Below are 20989 nucleotides of genomic sequence, written 5' to 3'. Positions count from 1 at the left end.
ATTTTAAAAAACAAAACCTGTGGATTCTAACATGACAATTTTGGCCCGCAAGAAAAAAAGTTTGGACACCACTGGTCTGACAGAATATAAAAATTCTCGTAATTATTATTTTTTCTTTATTTTCTTTATTTTTTTAATGTGCTATTTTAATGTTTCTTTTCTTTCCTCTGTCATGATGCCTTTGATGTCTTGTGTGAAGCACTTTGAATTGCCTTATTGTTGAAATGTGCTATAGAAATAAACTTGCCTTGCCTTGCCTTGCAACAATGCAAACCACCATTTTGGTTTTGGTCCAGCTTTGACTATTTTGATTTTAAACTGACGCCACCGGAAGTTATTATTATTATTATTATTATTATTATTAATAATAATAATTATTAATAATAATAATAATTAATCATTATTATTATTATTATTATTATTATTATTATTAATAATAATAATAATAATAATAATAATAATTATGCGAAATTATTCTTTAACCATATAAATAAACAAGTAGGCTAGTTAAGTTTTACTTTCATATTTAAAAATTTCTTGTGTTTAAAAAATAACGGAACAAACTCGGGAGCGCGCGCTGTCAGTAACTTGGAAGGAGCGCGAGCCTCGGTGGGTGGGTCCTTCCTCTTCCGCGTGAGTCCCGAGGTCCTGAGGAGCCCCCGTAGGTGCTGCCTTTTTAAAGCAAACTGACACAGTATGCCATTCCCCACTCGGCCAGAGGACGGGACACGGTGAGGAGTTGCTGTGTCGTTTCATTCTACCCCCCCTTTTTCCTGTCGTCACCCCCCCATCGTCCTTGTTTTCGTGTTGCCTGTTTATCACTTGGTTTACACGGTTACATAGTTTCAGTCATGTATCGGTATTTCGGGGAGCTGCTGAGCCGCTCTGCGGGTACTGCCCTGGCCTCCGGGTGCGTGGACTCCGCTCTCCCGGCGTCCTCGTCCCTGATGCGGGTCCGCCACTATGCCGACGCCGCGGACAAGCCCGACGACCCGAACTTCTTCAAGATGGTCGAGGGTTTCTTCGACCGCGGCGCCTCCATCGTTGAAGACAAGCTGGTGGAGGACCTGAAAACCAGGGAGAGCCCCGAGCAGAAGAGGAACCGTGTGCGGGGAATCCTGCGCATCATCAAGCCCTGCAATCACGTCCTGAGCGTGTCTTTCCCCATCAGGCGGGATAACGGAGAGTGGGAGGTGATCGAGGGCTACCGCGCCCAGCACAGCCAGCACAGGACGCCCTGCAAAGGGGGTAAGAAAAGAGCCAAACCTCCCCCCCCGGATGACAGCTAGCGTTAGCCAGCTACTTAGCTTTAGTTAGCAGTAACATTAGCTAGTGAAAGACACAAAGTAGTTTCTTTCAACAGCTGCTGCTCATATATTAACTCGTTGATAATCATACAGTTGACTGCATTATTGTTTTTTATAAGCTGTTCATTTTTTCCCTTTCGTTTCCTGTACGTCACAACCGCTCACAGGCGATTTCCAGTGACCTTCCTGCAGCTCACCTGTGGCTACAATGTTACTGTAGTTATTTAGCTTGCTTGCTTGCTTGCTTTCAAACTGCAATCTCTTATCTTCATATATCCATTTATATATTATTTGTGCCAGCCCATAATACCCTTTCTCACTGAATCCACTGGATTGATCTGGCTCTAAACTGGATTCGTGCTGCATCCGTTCTTTTCAAATGCTCTGGTTTCATTGATTCTTTTTTTGTGTGGCAGCCCTGAAGATATCAGGTGTTATATCACTGAGCATTTCAAGCTTGCTCCATCTCCACATGAGCTACAAAAACACATGGTTTCACATAGAACACCCATGAGTCATGGACTTTTCTTCTGGATGATTCATGCACTCGAATGAATGGGCAGATAAATACAACATGGCTCTCAGTCACTCTTTGCATAGGGCCTACAAATTCACAGTTTGAACAAGCCATGCACTGAGTATAATATGACAGAGTGGCATATGCTCTTCAGCTCAAAGTTCAAGGTTCAAAGAGAAGCCATTATGGGCTGCTGCAGCTGCAGTGCACTGTGGGTAGTTTTTTGAAAAAGAGGGGATGTGATGTATAGGAAGAAGACGGGAGCTGTTAGAGCTGAGGAGGGGGTGGTTTTATTTTCAGGCACTCCTATTTGTCAGCAGTGTGACAGGTGGGGGAGGGTGCCGGGTGGTGGAGAGGAGGCATTCTCAGTAGAAAGAGTCATGCCATTCAGCCAGAGTGAACGTCGTCTGAGCTGTGTGGAGCAGTCAGACATTGGCGTGGCATTATCACTATGAAACCTTTCCAACTGCATCTGCTTGTTGTTGAAAATGTAGACTTATTCTGGGGAGGTATATTTCTGCTAAAGACTCTCACATGTTACCACTCTGAATACATTGTCAAACCCAGATAAAATATCAACCACATATTTTCACTCCTAACATCTTTACAGTATTGGATCCCTGCAAGTGTGCATGAATCCACAGGCCATTAAGATCTCTCAGCCAAGCTTTATGTGGAAAATCAATATCGAACAGGAGTAATTGCTTCTGTCCATCACATAAAAGCCTGAGGAGAGAAGATCCTCATCTTAATCCCAAGCTAAATCATTACAGAGCTCTGCCCCTACAGTTTTCCAAATCCAAAGTACAGCTACCGAATATTCACAAAAGTAGTCCTACAAAGCAAAACAAAATTACCTTTTCGTTTTAGGGCAAAAAAGAAGTGGACACATTTTGTAGTGGCCAATAGAGGAAGTTTGTTAATTTGATGCCTAACTCCTGAATAAAAGGGGTTGTATAGGGGTAGGAGCACTTATTTTTCAGTAGGTTTAATCATTGATGTAGTGCACAGACCCTTCGCTTGTGTTCGGATCAAACTTCAAAGTGCAAAGGCTGTTTTTGTGGTGTGCCTGGGACGCTCATACGCACGCTTTCCCCCGCCATGAAAAGGAACAGCTGCACCACAGTGCTCTCTACTGACTACAAACTGAGGGTCTGCACCTCAGCTGAGTTAGTTAGTGTGCATGTGTTTAATGAATATCGGCAAACACCAGAAGAGAGTTTCTGGGAAATAAATCATTATTTTTAACAGTTAAAATGTCTCAAGGTTGGTTTAGTCGTCCTTGTTCTTTGTGAGCAGAAGTGGAATGAATCTTTGTGATTTTTCTTATTACTACTGTCACATTGAACCCATAACAGCAGCATGCCAAAGTTGTATAGATGCAGAGGTACAGGCAATACAAACACATGTGCAATCTGCCTGATAGAAAACTTTCTTGACAACTTCACAGACTATTTAAAAAGATTTGTCCATCACGAGGCAACACAAAGACATCCAAGACTCCGCTTACAACTACAACGTTCATTGACATCTATGCACAGTGTATATTCTGTGTCCTCTGTCATGTTGTGTAAGTCTCCTTACCTAGAGGAGCTGTGAATCCTTGTATCCTTAAAAATGTATATTTTTACAACATCCTTTTTGCCTCTGGAAGAAAATATTTAAATAATTATTACCCTCAACATGGGTACAGCTTCTTAAAGCAGTGGAATATTTAATGAGGCACAAAAAGGATTTCTCTTTAAGGACTGAAAGTGTTGCAAGTGCTCTAAGAGAAGGAAATAAGAAGCAACAGTTATCAAGAGAAGTCATGCTTTTATCTCAGCTAGAATTTGTTCTCCTAAAATAAGTTAAAATGGAGCCGAAGGTCTTCAAGCCTGTCTGTAGACATTCAACAACCCTGACTTTGGCAGTTATGCATAATGTTTTAGCGTGGGCTCGGTTTGTTTCCAAAAAATCTGCTTCCCCATTCAGAGGAATGTGTTTACAATTGTGATTTTTTTTTTTTTTCCGGTTGCCATGGAGAACTGTTTGTTGGGCGGATACATGGGTGGTTAGAGGGGGTGGGGGGAAGGGTCGGCAGCCAGGCTTTTCTTTTTTTCCTGTTTTAATTTGATCAGTGAGCAAAACATTGTCCGTTATCAGCGTGCGGTAACTCAGCTGATCTCTGGATGAAAGGAATTAAAGATGGTCGAGCACAACTCGAGCAGCACTCTTGAAAGAAGAAGCAGCTTTGTTTTGAGAGGCTTGGTCTTCTCCTGTGACTGCAATGACGCAAATGGAAAGAGGGCACAGAATCAAGTCGTGGCGTGGCACTTACAGATGATGTCATAGTGGGTGGGCTTTTACTCATGCTCCCAGTCAAACACATTAAAATAGACACTCCGAGCTTTTGTCCACGTATAGTATCTGCCTTCTCCTCTTTGTGCTTTTTGCCCTTGGGTTTCTGTGTGAAAGCTAACTGTGGACGAGCTATATTTGGAACTGCTGGACAGTCTCACACACACACGCACAAACACACTGTGCCACAGATGTAAGATGGAGTAGTATGTCTTGGGCCGCCTGACTTTATGATCTCATGTAACGCAGCACACAGTCTTTCTCACATGTGTTACTGTCTAGATGGTAGTAAACCTCATACTACTGGAAGGATTGACTTCAGTTTGACAGCAGTGGAGAGAAAAGCAGAGCCAGGATTGGTTTATCTGGTCTCCACCCGTCCTTTTGTACTACAGTGATCTCTGACCTGTTCATGTGGTCTCTCTCGTGTGGTGGTAGAAAAAAAAAAAGTGATTACTGGCCAAGCTATACAAATAGTGGAGACAGTTTCAGAGTAGAATAATGAGTTCTCCATGTTGCAGTCTGAACACTTAACACCACTGCCAAATACAAGCCGCATGAACTCATAACCTAGCATATAAAGATGTAATAACACAGTACGCACATAAGTAAGCTCTGCCTCGGCTTCTTCCCTAAAAACTTCCCCCAGCGACTTGTAATAATATTTTCATTTTGTCAACTATTATATATTAGTGTTCATTTTTGGTCCATCAGAAAATGGTTTGGATTATAAACAGCATTGGTAAACCTGTGTTTAATTACAGAGAAATACACAAATAAAAAGCCTTGAGATTTTTTTTTTTTCCCCTGATCAGGCAACAAGGTAGCCCCCTGTTAGCAACACTGCTAAGAGAAAAAAACAACACTGAGTGTGAATGTGCTCATTGAAGTCAGGGTGAGTAATGATGTAGTAACACACTGAGTCAGATTGGCAGGGAAAGCTGTTTCCGTTTGTTGTAGAGGAGGACAGTGGATAGAGAAGGAAACCCGGGATGAGAGAGTGGGAAATGACATGTGGCAAAGTGCAGAGTTGGGCTTGAACCCTGACCACCTGCTTCAAGGACTTTAGCCTCTATAGATGGGGTGCACGATAGAACTGTAAGGCTACTTGGGGCCCTATCTATTTTTGTTCCACCCCTGCTCTGAACCTTTTGTTAAGGCAGATTCCATTAGCTTAAGCATGCTAACTAGCTAGCTGACTAACTAACTAGCTATTGAAGAAAGGCGATACTAAAGTTGCATTGAAGAAGAGGGCCTTATGCACTCAAGTGCAGTGCACACACTATACACGGCCCTTTCCACTATTGCTGCACTTAAACCGAAGTTAATCTGGAATCTTTCTGCTGACTTCTGCAAGCTATGCTTTTCATAGCTCACAGAGAAATCCATTTCCCGTAACATACCTGCCAGATCTTGTCACATATATATACATTACCCACAAAAATAACCTCGTTAAAGAGAAAGAAACTGTAAGGCTAAAAGAAGACCTAACAGGGCACAGGTGCCTTGTGTTTATTTTAAACAGACAAGGTTCAGGTCAAGGCTGGAGACTGAGAATAGTTTTTGTTTCTGCAACTTTTCCGATCAATGAAAACTCTGTTTGCTGAAATTCTTGTAATTGCGTAATGCTTTATTAAGTATTAATTAATGTAGAAAAACGCAGAACATTTTACAAACATCCATTTGAACGTGATATTGTGTTTGTATGGTTACTGTATTATAATCTGCTCTGTGTTTGTGTTTGCGTTTCCCTCAGGTATCCGTTACAGTACAGATGTGTCTGTAGATGAGGTCAAGGCTCTGGCCTCTCTGATGACCTACAAGTGCGCTGTTGTTGGTGAGTATTGTAACTTAACCTTCCACAAAGCCTCCTGCTGTTTTTTTCAGTCATTCTTCTGGATGTTTAATGTTTAAAAGCTTCCAGGGGACTTTCTTTTATAACATTGTACATGATGTTTGGTTTTAAGCATCACTGCTAGAGAATTGTTTTCCATTTTTTGCCTCTTTTTCTTTAATTACACATTAAAAAAAGAATCAATTTGTATGTATGTGAAAATGTCATGTATTTGGTTCATGCATGCAAAGCTTCTTGTAGTTTGTAAGCTGTATTTATTCTCCTCCAGATGTGCCATTTGGGGGAGCCAAAGCTGGAGTCAAGATCAACACCAAGAATTACACCGTAAGCCTTCTAATGTCAATCCTCTTCAACCACACTCTCATGCACATGGAGAAACCCAGACCGCTAAAACTGGGCTTTGATATGTATGGAAAACAACTCCAAAGTTATGTCAAGGGACAGCAGTTTCCCTGTGTCTCTCAGTTTATATTTCTAATGTCAAAACAAACTCAGAAAATGAATAAACTGTGCTATAATTTCAAAGGCAGAGCTGCTGGATCTTAACATCTAGTTTGTTTTGTTCGTTAGAATTGCTTTTTCATTTGAATTATTGCCCGTTTCCTGCCTTTTATTGCAAACTGTTCTCATGAGGTCCTGAGATTGTGCTGTTTTTTTTTATTTTTTATTGTTGTTGCATCTGTACGGTGACCTTAAGTGTCCTGAATAGTGCTCTTAAATAAAATGTAGTATTATGAATAAAACAAAATATAAAAGAGGGAGCCTGAGCTCAACCTTTTGCAGAAGAAAATCAAATACTGTATCTCTCGATTAAAGGGAACTATTTGGTCAAAGGCAGTCAGAATTATTAGAGCTTACTGTAGCTGTGTTTTGGTGTCTGCCCTGCTTTTTTTTTATCTGATTATGTAGAGGAAATTTAGTCTGTCTATTGATGAATACTGTGAAATAATCAGACATGAAAGTCACTGGCTGTTGCCTCTAGGCTCTTAGTTTACTGGAAAATAAACCCCAGAACCAAAATCTCAGAGTTTGTTAAAATGCCAGAAGCATATTTTGGTGTGTTAAACTAAAACTGTTGCTTTATACAGTTAGGCCCTGTGTGAATCACTGTAGGAGTTGCACTCCTGCCTATTATTTGGTAGAAAACTTCTCCCTTTATGAATATCTTTCTCTGCTGTACCTAAGCAACAGATCGTTTCCTGAAACTCTACTCTGTGTGTGTCTGTGGCAGGATAATGAGCTGGAGAAGATTACCAGGAGATTCACGATTGAGCTGGCCAAGAAGGGTTTCATTGGTGAGTGCTTTCAAATGTGTGAATTTAAACCAATCACAGAAGTCATTTTTAAAAGCTTGTCGGAGTCTCCACAAGCTTTGTTACCCTCTTCTTTTGAGTCAACGGCTGTGGTGGTGAGAGGTGAACGTTTCCACCCCAGAGAGGTAAACATTTCCTGTCATCGAGTGCTGTTTGTTCAGGCTGGGTTAGCTCTGGGTGTGCCTGTGTCAGTGAGAAGGAATACAATTAATCATGGTGAAAAAGAAGTCAAGGATAGAGATAAAAACAGGGAGCAGAACCCAGATATGATACGCAATCTTAGTTTTTCAGTAGAAGTTGCAACTTTAACCCCAAAAATACATTCTGGTTCAACCTCAAATACAGCTACTACACTTTACAGTAGACTGCAGTAGTTATGTAATGTGTTGGGGGTTTATACAAGACCCTTCACATTTGATTTATACACACTGGAGGCAAAGCTGCACACATCACTGCCCTGCTCTGTCAGTTTGACTGTAACATGCTCAAACTGCTCTCAGTACTCCTTCATCGCCTCCCTGCATGTCTGCTTCTGTGTTTTCAAAGGCACAAAAGCATGGCAACCTGCCATTCAAATTATTAAGCCCTCTATCACCTGCAATTGGTCCAAAATGCTGCTGCTTTTGTTATTACTGCTTTAAGGAAATAAAATAATATAACAGATTCTGGACTCCTTGCGTTCACCTCCCTTTCATTTTCGTACTGATTGAAATATTGAATTGCTCACTTCCAAGGCTCTACATGAGCAAGCCCCTAGTTATATTGTATATCTACTAAACCTCTATTAGACCTGGTACCATCTGAGACCATCCGGTCAGGTTTACTTGCTTTTATTTTTGAATGACTGAGGGCGATTGGCAGGTGAAATTCCCCACCTGCCAATGTTTCAATGTTTTTCTTTTTGATGTATTGTATTTCTGCACTTGGTAGCAGAAGTGGTTAAGAGTGTATTTCATAAATAAAGGTTATATATTGCCCTTTACAGGATTTGTATTCAAACTTTGAGGATGTCAGTACTCATACATTCCAGACAGTGTGCAGGAGTTTGAGCATTTTGGTAATTCAAAATAACCCAAAGTTGGGTTCCTAGGACTTGTTTTTTTTGTTGCTGTGGTATCGATATTGTTTGATTTTTACAGGTATCACATCCAAGTTAAAACTCTAGCCTTTTGACAACCACGATCAGCTGAAAAAAATCTGAGTTAACCATCCCATATGTCTCCCACTTCTTCCCCTCTCCCTTCCTTTCCTCTGATCTCGTCTCCAGGACCCGGCATCGATGTCCCGGCCCCCGACATGAGCACAGGAGAGAGAGAAATGTCCTGGATTGCTGACACGTACGCCAACACCATCGCACACACTGTGAGTTTTCAGAAATCCTGGACCAGTCTGTGTGGATACTTGTTTAAAAACAGCATGAGTCATATGTAAACCATGAACGCTGGTTTCTGGCCGCTCCCTTCCCGACAGACCACTGAAACGTTCCTCCCTTTAAGAAGCAGCTTCACACACTGAGGCCTGTGTGTGTGTTTTTGTGTGTTATTGTATGAAGTTAATCATTCTCTGATCAAAAGCTGTCAAACATTTGACTAGGGATGGAAAAATGTACCTGTGTGTGTCCAACCCTTTGAAAACTGACCTTTCCTGGGCGGTTGTAAGCTGGGTGGGTGTTTTTTAACGTGGTCGTGTTTTAAAAGATCTATAGAAAACTATAGTTCTTGCAGACAACATCATTTATCAGCTGAAAACCTAGACTTCCATCTTTCCCATCACGGGGTTGTACATTGACATAATTTATGACATTACATGCGGTTAAAAAACACTGCTATTAACAGACAAAATTAACATCTTTACATGATCCTATGTAGCTAGACCTCAACAAAACTGCAAAAGCTAGAGCAGGCTGCTGAATTATTGTGCAGGTCATAGGTCTATGATGAGATTGAAGATATGAAATCACAGTTAGCTAAACCACAAATGTTGCATTTGTTCATCTACTTCTTATATAACTACAACACCTCACGACATCTTTTCATTGTCCTAAAAAACTAAAAAATCATTTTAAATGTTTAAAGAGATTTTACATTTCTCAGATTCCATCTTCTTCAAGCTGAATTTTTTTTTCTTTTCCTCTACGATAGCATTCTGTATATCTTTTGGTAGGTGACAAAACAAGACATTTAAAGACATCATCTTGAGTTTTTGGAATAACTGACATTTCTGACGTAGTACAGACCAAAGGAAGTTATCGAGTGCTGAGAAAGTAACTCATAAAGTTATTGACAAAAATATAAGATTTGTTAGTTGCTCTCCTCGGTAAAGGTTGTCCAATATGGTCTGAAATGTGTTGAGTAGCTATACTGTGACATCACAGTTTCACTGTTTTCTACATTCATTCATACAATTATACCAATTCAAACGTTCAGTTTAAATGACTAATACTTCAGCCCCAGACACACAGATATGTAACAATATCCCTTATTTTCTCTTATCTCTCGAGTGGAATCCGTTTGTTTTACTTCAATTTTTATTAACACATTCAAAAACATGAGCAGATATTTAATTTGCTAATTCAAGTTTGGCCTTAATGTTACATGAAGTGTTATGAGAGGCTTTCAGCAGACTGATGTAGAGTCAGCTTGTTTGTTCCTTGATGACTTCGGAGTTCGATTGCGCGGCTAACAACCCACAGAAAGTAAATTTATTCAGGTAGAAATGATAACAGGGTTGTGATTAATGAATGCAGACATTGTGCACTTTTTTTGTATTTTCTTCCTAAAAGAAGTTCAAACTTAATTTGCTGTGTACTACCGTATTTATTGTATTTCTAAATCCTTCTGCTCTTCATGTCACTTATATCCTCTTCGTCCACCTCTCACCTTAACCTACAGTAGAGCTGTGCAATCTGCTCCACATACCTCTAGTGGGGCTCTGGAGTTGCCGATACATTCCTGCTCTGGGTATCTAAGGGTAGAGGATTATGGGTAGTGACTACTGAGATGCAGTCAGCTGTCACTTTGCCTGGTACTGTGGCACTACGCGACCTCTTACTGTGTGCGTGTGAAGCTGTAAACACCACAGCTGATGCAGTTAGAAAATAAATTCACTATTCAAAGGTTATATTTCAGCCTCTCCTGTCTGATTCTCCACTCTTCCTAAACATCATCCAAACTGAAGAAAAGATGTTTATTAAAACCTCTATCATTAAAAATATTCATTGTTAACACAATTTTAATAAAGGGAAGAAAAAAAAAAGTCCAGCCCTTTGGCAGTTTTTTTTTCTGGCCCTTTGAAAACAGCCATTGCTTTGCCCTGGACAGTGGTCTGATCACCTTTTGTTTGTGTGTGTGTGCGCGCGCAGGACATCAATGCCCACGCCTGTGTGACAGGAAAGCCCATCAGCCAGGGAGGAATTCACGGACGTATCTCAGCCACCGGTCGTGGAGTTTTCCACGGCATCGAGAACTTCATCAACGAGGCGTCCTACATGAGCATGCTGGGCCTGACACCAGGCTTCCAGGACAAGACCTTTGTCATCCAGGTACACACACACACACACACATACTGGGTTTGATCATAGTAGGAGCATTGTACTGGAGAGGAAAGATGAGACCCTGAATTTAGTCCCGATACTTGCTCACGGATCCTCACAGGATTTAACTTTTCATTTGAGATCACGATGAGGGCTTTTAGAGCTCAATCAGAGCCGAGCCATCTGCTTAAGTCTAACCCTGATCTCCTCATGCCAAGCAGACAGCAGAGAACTGACAGAGTCCTGACTTTGGTCATGAGAAATGTTGATTCAGTAAGAGAGAGGGTTTAATAGTCTTGCAATAGAAACTGTACATTTCCTCTGCTCCTCTAAAGCTGCTCCCCCCACCCCACCCCATATCATACAATCTCAGGGGTATTTCAAATATTAGCCTGGTCGGAACAGATTATCAGACCAAATGACCAAGTGAGAAGTTTTTAAAAACAGATTGATATTACTGACTAGGGGTGGAAAACACAAGGTAGTTCACAATATGATATGATGTGTGATGTGTGGTCTAGATAACAATAATACTGTGATACTGCGATACTAGACATAATGCAAGACATTAATATAAAGATACGTCATGATTTTTCTAAAGAACGCAAAGTCCCTCTGACAAGGTAAAGTGCAGGATTAATGTATTTATTCACTGCCATTTGGTGTCAGTTCAACATATTATCACGCTTCTCTGAACTTAATTCCACTGCATGCAGACATTATCTCTCTGTCTTATTATTTTATCCTGCTGTAAGTTTCTTCTGTGGCCAAACATCATCCCTCCATGTAACCCTTACGCTATAAGATTCATGATTCATGAAGTAGTGTCACGGTCGGTGAGTTAATTTGTCAGGGAAATCTATTTATGAAAAAAATGCATTCATCGATATTTGACACCAGCAATTAATTTATTGTATCACACGAGTCAGGGTGAAGATATATTGTTGTATCAGTAGTTTGTCCGACTGCTATTACCAACTGGATCCCCCTGATTTCAAATTGTAAACATAAAAATAAAAAAGATATATATATTTACAAGCTTTCCTCACCAGCCAATGAGAAGCAGCTGACCAGGAAGTGTCTAGATGTTTATTTTAAAACTTTTTCTTTCAACTCACCTCAAAACTTGCACAGCTAAATCGTGCCTTTTCTGTCTTTTTAGTCATGACTTCATCCATAGATTTTTTTCAATGTATTAACTAGAAGTGCAATTTCCTCAGTGACAGTCTGAGGTCTTTTTGTTTGATCACACAAGTTTCTGTGAGATCCCGAGCACCTAGAATCTAAAACCCTGCAGTATAAATGCTGCATGTTTGGTGCTGATAATGAACTGAATCATCTGGTGTTGCATTCTTATGATTTCAAGTGTTAAAAATCTGTTCTTGTATCAGATTCTTGTATCTTGTATAATCAAACTTTGTTGAGGGAAAGAAAGAAAGAAAGAAAGTTTTACTGGTTAAGCTTTAAAAAGTAATTTAAAATCTGTATATTTTGAAGATGAAGTTGAGCTTGACATTTTGTTTCTAAAGTCTTAGACACAGATTTTTTTTAAAAAGAAACATGAGTGAGAAACATCTGAGATTCGAATCATGCAAAGCCATTGTTTATTTCAGGAGACGTCTGATTTAAACTGTAATCTGAGAAGTAGGAGGGCAAAAGGTCTAAGAGCAGTTTATTCTCCTCAGCAGTTTCACTTCCATTCGTCACATGGTTCTCTTCCCGTGTCACGCAAACGCACACACACTCGCACACTCTACAGATGTACACGTTGCAGTCCCCCAGGTGCTGGCCTCAGTTTCTTTCCAGGAATACAGTCTATAATAACCACTTTGGAATGACAACAATGTTATGTTGTATTCTTGATTACAACAAAATATGTTTGGATGTAATTATATTTAAGACAAAGTCAATTTGCTCTTTTTTTAATACACTATCACAAATATGGCTTCTTCGACAGATTATTTCTCTTTTCTTGCAGTACAAACACAAAGTACAAAAGGATGATGTTTGTTTAGTTTTTTTATACGCGAGGGAGGGAGGGAAGAGAAAAGCGTCAATGAGGAGGTGAAGACGTGGTCACAGCAGCTCAATCATGACGTAGATGCTCAAAAAGCTTATCTCTTTGTGTGTGTGTGTGTGTGTGTGTGTGTGTGTGTGGATTATACTGTGCCGAGATGAGATTTTCTTAGAGATTTATTACACAGTGAGGAGAGAACAGGCAGTATGGCATCGAGATCAAATCAGAAAGTGCTTGATGGACCATTCATGACGGGGATACTGTCCCTTAATCTCTCATTTTATTAGATTATAGTCGAGGACGTTCTAAATCACTGATTGGACTGTTTCGCAGGGGTTTTGCATGACTTGTGAATTTTCATTATATGCATTTGTATTTGAATTTTAGCAACAGAAAGATTTGACCCAACAGAATCACTACTGTCTATTCTTGTTTTTTTCCACCCCTGTTTTTTTATTTTTTTATTTTTTTATTTCTCAGCGACATTTACACGTTAATCAAACATACGGCATCTGTCTGATGATTTATCTCAGGCCATGATACAGTCAATGTTGGAGATGTTATAACCTAAATCAGCCACATGGGGGCACCAGAGTATGGAGTTGCAAGAGGCTGAATCACAATGTCTGACATGTTTAAATGAATGAAGTTAGAAATATCAGTGGGGTTACACCTGATTGATTCTCACCTCTCTGGGACTTTCCACAGGGCTTTGGTAATGTGGGTCTCCACTCCATGAGGTATCTGCACAGGTTTGGGGCCAAGTGTGTGGGTATCGGTGAGATCGATGGATCCATCTACAACCCAGAGGGTATCGACCCCAAACAGCTGGAGGACTACAAACTGGTACGTGCACCGTCGCCCTTCCATCACTTCTCTGTCCTTTATATGATCCTTTAAAGTTGTTCTCCGTTCCCCTCTGCTTTCCCTTCCCAAAAGTACAAGAGGTTTGTTAGCAGAATTGTAAACTTTGATATGATATCTAAAAAATTATAGTTTTGATAAGAAAGTCTTAGGTAACGGAAAATGGGTCATTTTTCTTTTTAACCATCAACTTGCACACAGTAGTTCTGGTACATAAAAATGCAGAGATCACAAAGTATAATTTTTTTTATTTTCATAATAATGGAAGTTTTTTTTAACTACACATTACTGCAGGGTTGTACAGAAATACAGTTGTGTTTATTTGTACTTCAGAACATAACCGCTCTAGTGAACTGTGAGAAAATAATCTTTTATTTCTCTAACTCACTGCTTCCTTATTCGATAACAGTCAGAGTCTTTTTCCCTTTTTTGTTTTTCTTTGTTACTTTGAGATCCTATCCAATTCAACGGAACAACTCATTTTGTGTGTGTACTTTCTGCAGAACCACGGCACCATCGTGGGCTTCCCAGGAGCCAAACCTTACGACGGGAACATTTTGGAAGCAGACTGCCACATCCTGATCCCTGCAGCTGGAGAGAAGCAGCTCACACGTGTCAACGCCCCCAGGATCAAGGCCAAGGTAAATACTCAATTTGATGTACCCATGGTGCTTTGCTTTAAGTGGTCATTTAAATGCACTAGTTGGGAGAGGGTGGTCACACTTACATGAGACGTGTATTTTGTCTCACCCAGATCATCGCTGAGGGTGCCAACGGGCCCACCACCCCAGATGCTGACAAGGTGTTCCTGGAGAACAACGTCATGGTTATTCCTGTAAGCAAACACACAATGCACATACACACAAACGCAGAAGTATAGACATCAAAATGTAGTGGGAAAGTGGGAACCTCAGGTGCTGAAAAATGAAGCCAACAAAGAAGTGCAGTACTTTCAGTTTCCACTTGAGGCAGGCTGCAAAAGCAAATAAATCATCATTATGGTCCGATATTAATATGTTGATTTTTACTAGCTCATTTTTTTTATTGTAAAAAAATAAACTGTACTGGGATGATTTATTTTTTTTAACTCCTCTGTTTTGATAATATAATATTCATCCAAAGTTAAGTTGAGGTCAGCATTGCCAACATGGCGACCACCATCGTTGGCCTTCATAGCGTCTCTTCAGAAACCAGTGGGTGACGTCACTGAGACTACGCCCATCAGGCAGCCTATGGTCATTTCATATATGTTTCTGCCTATGTTTTATAACAAACCTGCTGGTTGTATCTAAGTTAAATGTGTTTTTTTTTTTTTAAGAACTATTTAGAATGTTGCAACATTGCGCTCAAATCTGATGACATTTCATGGCATGCTTGTGAATTTTTGAAGGAATGAAACCAAACCGGTCCAGCCCTGATACTGAAGAATAACTGAGCTTTAAATCTAACAATAAACACTAGCTGAGGATGTTTTCATTTTTTATTTAAGTGCTAAGAAATAGTAAAAACTCATTTTTTTTAGTCCTAACATTACTTGTAAAAATAATCATTTCACAACTGTATTCATTTATAGTTTATTTCACACATTCAAAACATTTAGTATAACAAAGCCAAATGAAGTTATCCCATCTTAAACACACAGAGGTTAAAACATTCAGATGATGTCTGTGTTTCTGATGTTTCTGTCTGCAGGACATGTACCTGAACGCTGGTGGTGTGACTGTATCTTATTTCGAGTGGCTGAAGAATCTCAACCACGTCAGCTATGGGAGACTGACTTTCAAATATGAGAGAGACTCAAACTACCACCTGCTCAGTGAGTACAAGACTGCTCTTCAACCTCCTCCATACTGCTGCAGACTTCTGGAGTCCAAAGACAATCAGAACCTTCAATTCAAGCGTCTTTGAGTTTCTAGAAAAGCGCTATATAAAACCAATTTATTATTATTATTATTATTATTGTTATATTGATACATTTCCTTTTTAATGTTTATCACTTCACACACACAAAATTGGATATTACCAGAACCAGGAATAAAAAAATAAAAAAAACGATCTATCACATGTGAAAAGAAATTCAAATCAGAAAACAAACCCAGTTAACCCAGCTTACCCGCTAAAAAAAGAGTAAATATTCTGTAATAGTCCGGTATCTAGACACAATTTTTTTAATTTTTCTCCCTCAAATTGTTACTAGCTCTTTATTCCTCAGCCTTAGGTGGGCTGGGCTGGTCTTGGGTTGTTTTGTCCTCGCCCTCAGTCTCATCAGCACCTGTGGTGGTCACATCGCCCTCAGTCTCATCAGCACCTGTGGTGGTCACATCGCCCTCAGTCTCATCAGCACCTGTGGTGGTCACATCGCCCTCAGTCTCATCAGCACCTGTGGTGGTCACATCGCCCTCAGTCCCATCAGCACCTCCACCATCGTTTAAATTCACACCTGCCAGTTCTGCGGCTAACACATCCGCAGTAATGTCTTCAAAATCGTTCTCAAAGTTGATGAGTTGTCCGTACACGACAAACTTTCCACTGTCATACGCACATATGGCGCCATTTTCGTACTTGAGTTTGATACATTTCTGTTCAGTTTCCTCTAGAACAGAGTATTTTCTCCTGATTGCGTCCAGCCATCTATCTTTATTTGCTGTCATGAAGATCAGGTTTGTTCTTCTATTATCACGCGTTGTATCATAGTAGAGCCTGTCTGGATTATCTCTCAGTACACGCTCCTTGAACTCTTTTTTTGCTCTTTCATCACTGCCCTCAGGGTATTCAAAAGGAAGAGCTGCCATCTGTGCCAAAACAATAAAACATATTGTTGTAAATGAACATGCTGCTGATAAACTCATTGTAAAGTCAGACTTGCTGTGATGTTTTACCTCGTACTTTTCTTCTTTTTTGATGCTCTTGGTTATTCTGCTTGGTGGTGGATACTGTGGTTCTTGCAGCTGCTTCCTGAAGAACAAGATAAAACTTTGGAACAGAAACTTAATCAGATGTGGGCATGAAAACCTCCACTTTTAGTTTGACCCTTTAGTTCTTGTTTTTTAATTCCTCTTTATGTGCCATATTGATTCAACTTTTAACATGAACTGTTAGAAGTTCATGGAAAATAAAAATTTAAAGGACATTAAAGAGAAGTTTTCTTACCGAAACTGTGTAGGGTCAGGCAGCGTCTGTGAGGGAAGATAATCTGTTGGTTGATGCCACTGTTGGTTGTGCCACTATTGGTTGATGCCACTATTGGTTGACGCCCCTGTTGGTTGACGCCCCAACAGACGTGGCAGAAAGTTTTCAGGAGAAATGAAACTGAAACATATGCATTGAACACACACACACACACACACATATACAGTGATATACAATAAAGCGATGTCACCCCTTCTCTGGAGTTGAATCATATAAACAGTCTTTCACATTAAATACCAGAAAACATTCATCTCACTTCAGTAGAGTTGGTCGTTGCTGGCATTTTGGTGTACAGTAAAGAGGTCTCTGGTGTCTCTTTAATATCTCTCTTTCCTGTTTTTTTTTTTTTTTCTTCTAGTGTCCGTGCAGGAAAGTTTAGAGAGGAAGTTTGGCAAGCAGGGAGGACCCATCCCCGTCGTTCCTACTGCTGATTTCCAGGCCAGAGTTGCTGTGAGTAGCATCTGCTGACACACACACACACTCACACACAAACATGGAAATACAAATTCTGTTCTACTGAGACTTTGAGTAATTGGTCCACACTGGTTTGCGATACCTGGAATGAGATAACCTAGCATGTAAAGTTTTAAGCCTTCATGTCTGTTACATGACATCAAAACAGCAAATACATGGAGGGAAGCTATAGAGCAATAAACAGTGTTATAACGCCTTTCTGTGTCTAAGTTTTTATTGCTTTAAACTCAGCAGGTGGTGGCTGGCCAACGATGCTATTCCATTAGACTCCCAAGTACTATTTTAGAGATGTATTTCTTGGGGCTTTTCAGTGCTTTATTTTAGAAATAGGACAGTGAATAGAGTCAGAAGAGAGAGAGGGGAGAGAGGGAGTAGGGAACAAGTGGAAAGGAACCATTTTACAAAAGCATGGTAAAAGCTCATGATTGTAACTGTTTTTAATGGTATATTTTCTGCTGGAGAAATGATAAAACTTCTCAGCAGCACTTTGCATATTTAATGTTTGGATTGATTGTGTGATATCCATTCATCGTCTGTTTCAGGGTGCCTCTGAGAAGGACATTGTTCACTCTGGGTTGGCCTACACCATGGAGAGATCTGCTCGGGTAAGTGATTGCAGGAGACATAATAAAGGTCATAATCATGCATTTAAAGCAAACGGTGATATATTGTTCCATAAATAAACCGTTTGCTCTTTTTTATGCATATAAAGAACTCAAAAAAAGGGAACTATTATCCATGCTCATACTAAGTCCTACCAAATCCATGTCGTAGAATCTGCTGTCAGGGGATGTTATCAACTCATATATGCCATCTCAGAGAAGTCAGTATTGGCATATGTTTTATTTATATGCAGTTGCATATAGTATTATTTTTAAAGAAGATTTAAAGTGGAAAGCAATGGTTGGTTGTTTCAGAAAAGGTTTTCATTGTATAGCATCGTTAACATTTCTCTCAGCACTGTGTACAGCACATGGAGCAGGCTGTGGTCCACATAAGAGTTAAAAAGCCAACTCCTGAGTACCATTGCATTTTCAAGATAGTAAGAAATGATGCACAATTTGCACAAAAAGGTCTGTTTTCATTCCAGCTCACTACATCAGCCAGTTATTGATTTTAGTTTCACCTTTTAAAATCAGTATGAATTGAAAAATCCCACATTGGCCTGGCTCGACTTGTTAATTTTTAGTTGGATCTATGGTGACCATCTGATTGGTTGGATCTGTTGTTAGCCAACATGTATAAATGTGTTTTGTTTTTCTACCTTTTCCAGCAAATTATGCGCACTGCGGCCAAGTACAATCTGGGTCTGGACCTTCGGACAGCTGCTTACGTCAACGCCATCGAGAAGGTCTTCAAAGTCTACAACGAGGCCGGGCTTACCTTCACATAAATGGCCAATCTTGTCCTCTCCCTCACCTCCACCCTCCTGCCTTTGATCCCTCCTGCCCCCCGACCTTTTAAACAGCCTTCAGAACATATCACTGTTTACCACTGGTCTTTGGCTCTTTTAAACACACACACACACACACACACACACATACATACATACATACATACATACATACAGCGAAACATAGGCTTGCCTTGTACTTATCCTGTGATCTTTGCTCTGCCATGAGTAAATGTTGCCCTCTTGTTTTTGTTGCCTGGTTATATATTGAGATGAAAGCAGAAAGAGAGTAACATCTTGCCAGAACGAAAGACCCTGTTCATCCCTCATGTAAACGTTCATGATATTGTCGTGTGGCAGCCATGTTCAAAGCACCATTATTGTGATCGCTGAATGCATGTGTGACCCTTATGTTGCGGTTATTCAGTAAACAGCACTACAGATGCCTTATTTGAGCAAGAGGTCTGCTCTTTAATAGAAATAGCCTCTTGAATTTAACTTTAATTTAAAGGGATTTAGATGTGAATAACAGAGAATAGTAATTTTATGCCCCCTCAGTTTCAACTTGAACTTCAGGTGTTAAAGGGTTGTTAAGTCACCAAGGTTTAGGATCCCCACAAGGATTATCTTCAGTCATAGTTTGTGTATTTACCTGCAGAGATTACCCCCGTCACCTCTTTTTCTTCCCACCTTTCCTGTTGCTTTGACTTGAATATTAAAAGCAGCTTCTCCCCGACTCCTCCGCTGGCCAAGAAAGGGGAGCAGGGAGGGAGCTTGGTGTCACTGTGACCTCCCGTCCCGTTGGCAATTTTGCTCAGTTTTAATCGTCCAGTTCCTCAACATTCAAAGTGTTTATGGAGGAAATTTTTATTTTTATTTTATTCTTTTTTTTTGGAAAACCAATAAAATACTCAGAAAAAGAGGCAAAAGTGTGTCCCTTCATCTTCATTACACGATAGGTAACTCTGAAAATACTGGAAACTGAAATGGAAAAACAACGAAAGGCATGATAGAAAGAAGCTTTCATTAGAGAGAAGATCCTCTAACATCCCTGCTGTCTTCATGTTTATTTTCTCCATTCACACACATATTTGGGAATCTATAATTAGTGTAGTCGCTGTTGGAATTTACTTGTAAAATTCCTCTTAGTCACTTAAGAGATACTTAACAGATATCACTTGAATAAGTGATTTGCAAAGATCTGTAACTAAGAGTGGACTTTCATCTGGATAAAGACCGCCTTCAAAAATAAAACCTTAATGGTAATTGGATTTAAGCATTTTTTTGTTGGCAAAGCAAGTATGAATTGGAATCACAGTTTGCTGCTGTGTCTTCGTCTGATCCCTGTTAACTTGAGGGGTCCTGTATTAAAAATCCAGCCAAGGGCGCCAGTCGCCTAGTGGTTAGTGTACACTGCACTCCCCATGAACAAAGACTGTAGTCCTCCAAAATAAACATACAAAAAAACTAGCTGTAATAAATATTTCTGATTATATTTTTAATTTATCACAGATTAAAAAGCACAACCAGCAAACTGTCTTAAGTCACCCTGTAGAAAAGGCCCCAAAGTTACATGTTAAGGTTTTTGCTTTATGTAAAGTGTGAATCCAGTGAAAAGCAACAGACTAGTGTCTCAACTGAGTTTATTTTTATTATCTTCATTACACACCCCATGTGTTAAATATGAAGAAAGGAAAATACTGCATATATTATTTATACACAGATAACGTGTGCTGTACTGGATGGATACCTAAGGGAATAATATGACATGTTACACGCATTTGCTTTTTTGCTGAGTCATTGTATGAGAAGGTGTTTTCTGTTTATTAAACTCAAGCTAGGTGGTGTTTAGCTTAGCTTTGGATAAAGACTGGATGGTGCTGTGCTAATAAATATGTAATTACTTTAAAAGTACAAAACAATAAATGTTTACAATAGTTGCTTAGTGACTATCTGGAGTCTCATTGTTATCACCAGGCAGTTCAGCAGAAATGCTACATGGCTGGATATACAAGTGCAACAAGAACTTGTGTCGTTTCCATATGTAGGCCTATGTGCATATTGGTATTACAAAATATGGGACTATAGAAGTTTGTTTGCTTCTTTTGCTTTGGATTGAGCTGTGCTAGCTATTTTCTTTTTTAAAATTTGTTGCTTCTTTTAGTCTTTATGCTATATGCTAGGCCAA

At 39.8% G+C, this 20989-nt stretch overlaps 1 protein-coding gene across 1 annotated transcript; it reads left to right on the top strand.

Moving 5' to 3' along the window:
• Positions 1-803: 803 nt before the first annotated feature.
• Positions 804-19730, top strand: glud1b (glutamate dehydrogenase 1b). Its single transcript, XM_061028337.1, has 13 exons — positions 804-1248; positions 5921-6001; positions 6288-6343; positions 7251-7314; positions 8600-8694; positions 10694-10873; positions 13590-13727; positions 14249-14386; positions 14500-14580; positions 15438-15561; positions 17293-17384; positions 17951-18013; positions 18682-19730. The coding sequence occupies exons 1-13, from the start codon at positions 852-854 to the stop codon at positions 18799-18801; spliced, it is 1629 nt and encodes a 542-aa protein (XP_060884320.1). The 5' UTR covers positions 804-851; the 3' UTR covers positions 18802-19730.
• The last annotated feature ends 1259 nt before the right edge of the window (positions 19731-20989 follow it).

The sequence above is a fragment of the Labrus mixtus genome, chromosome 21 (genome assembly GCF_963584025.1).
Source record: "Labrus mixtus chromosome 21, fLabMix1.1, whole genome shotgun sequence".
Taxonomy (NCBI): domain Eukaryota; kingdom Metazoa; phylum Chordata; class Actinopteri; order Labriformes; family Labridae; genus Labrus; species Labrus mixtus.
This window is presented reverse-complemented; position numbering and strand designations above follow the sequence as displayed.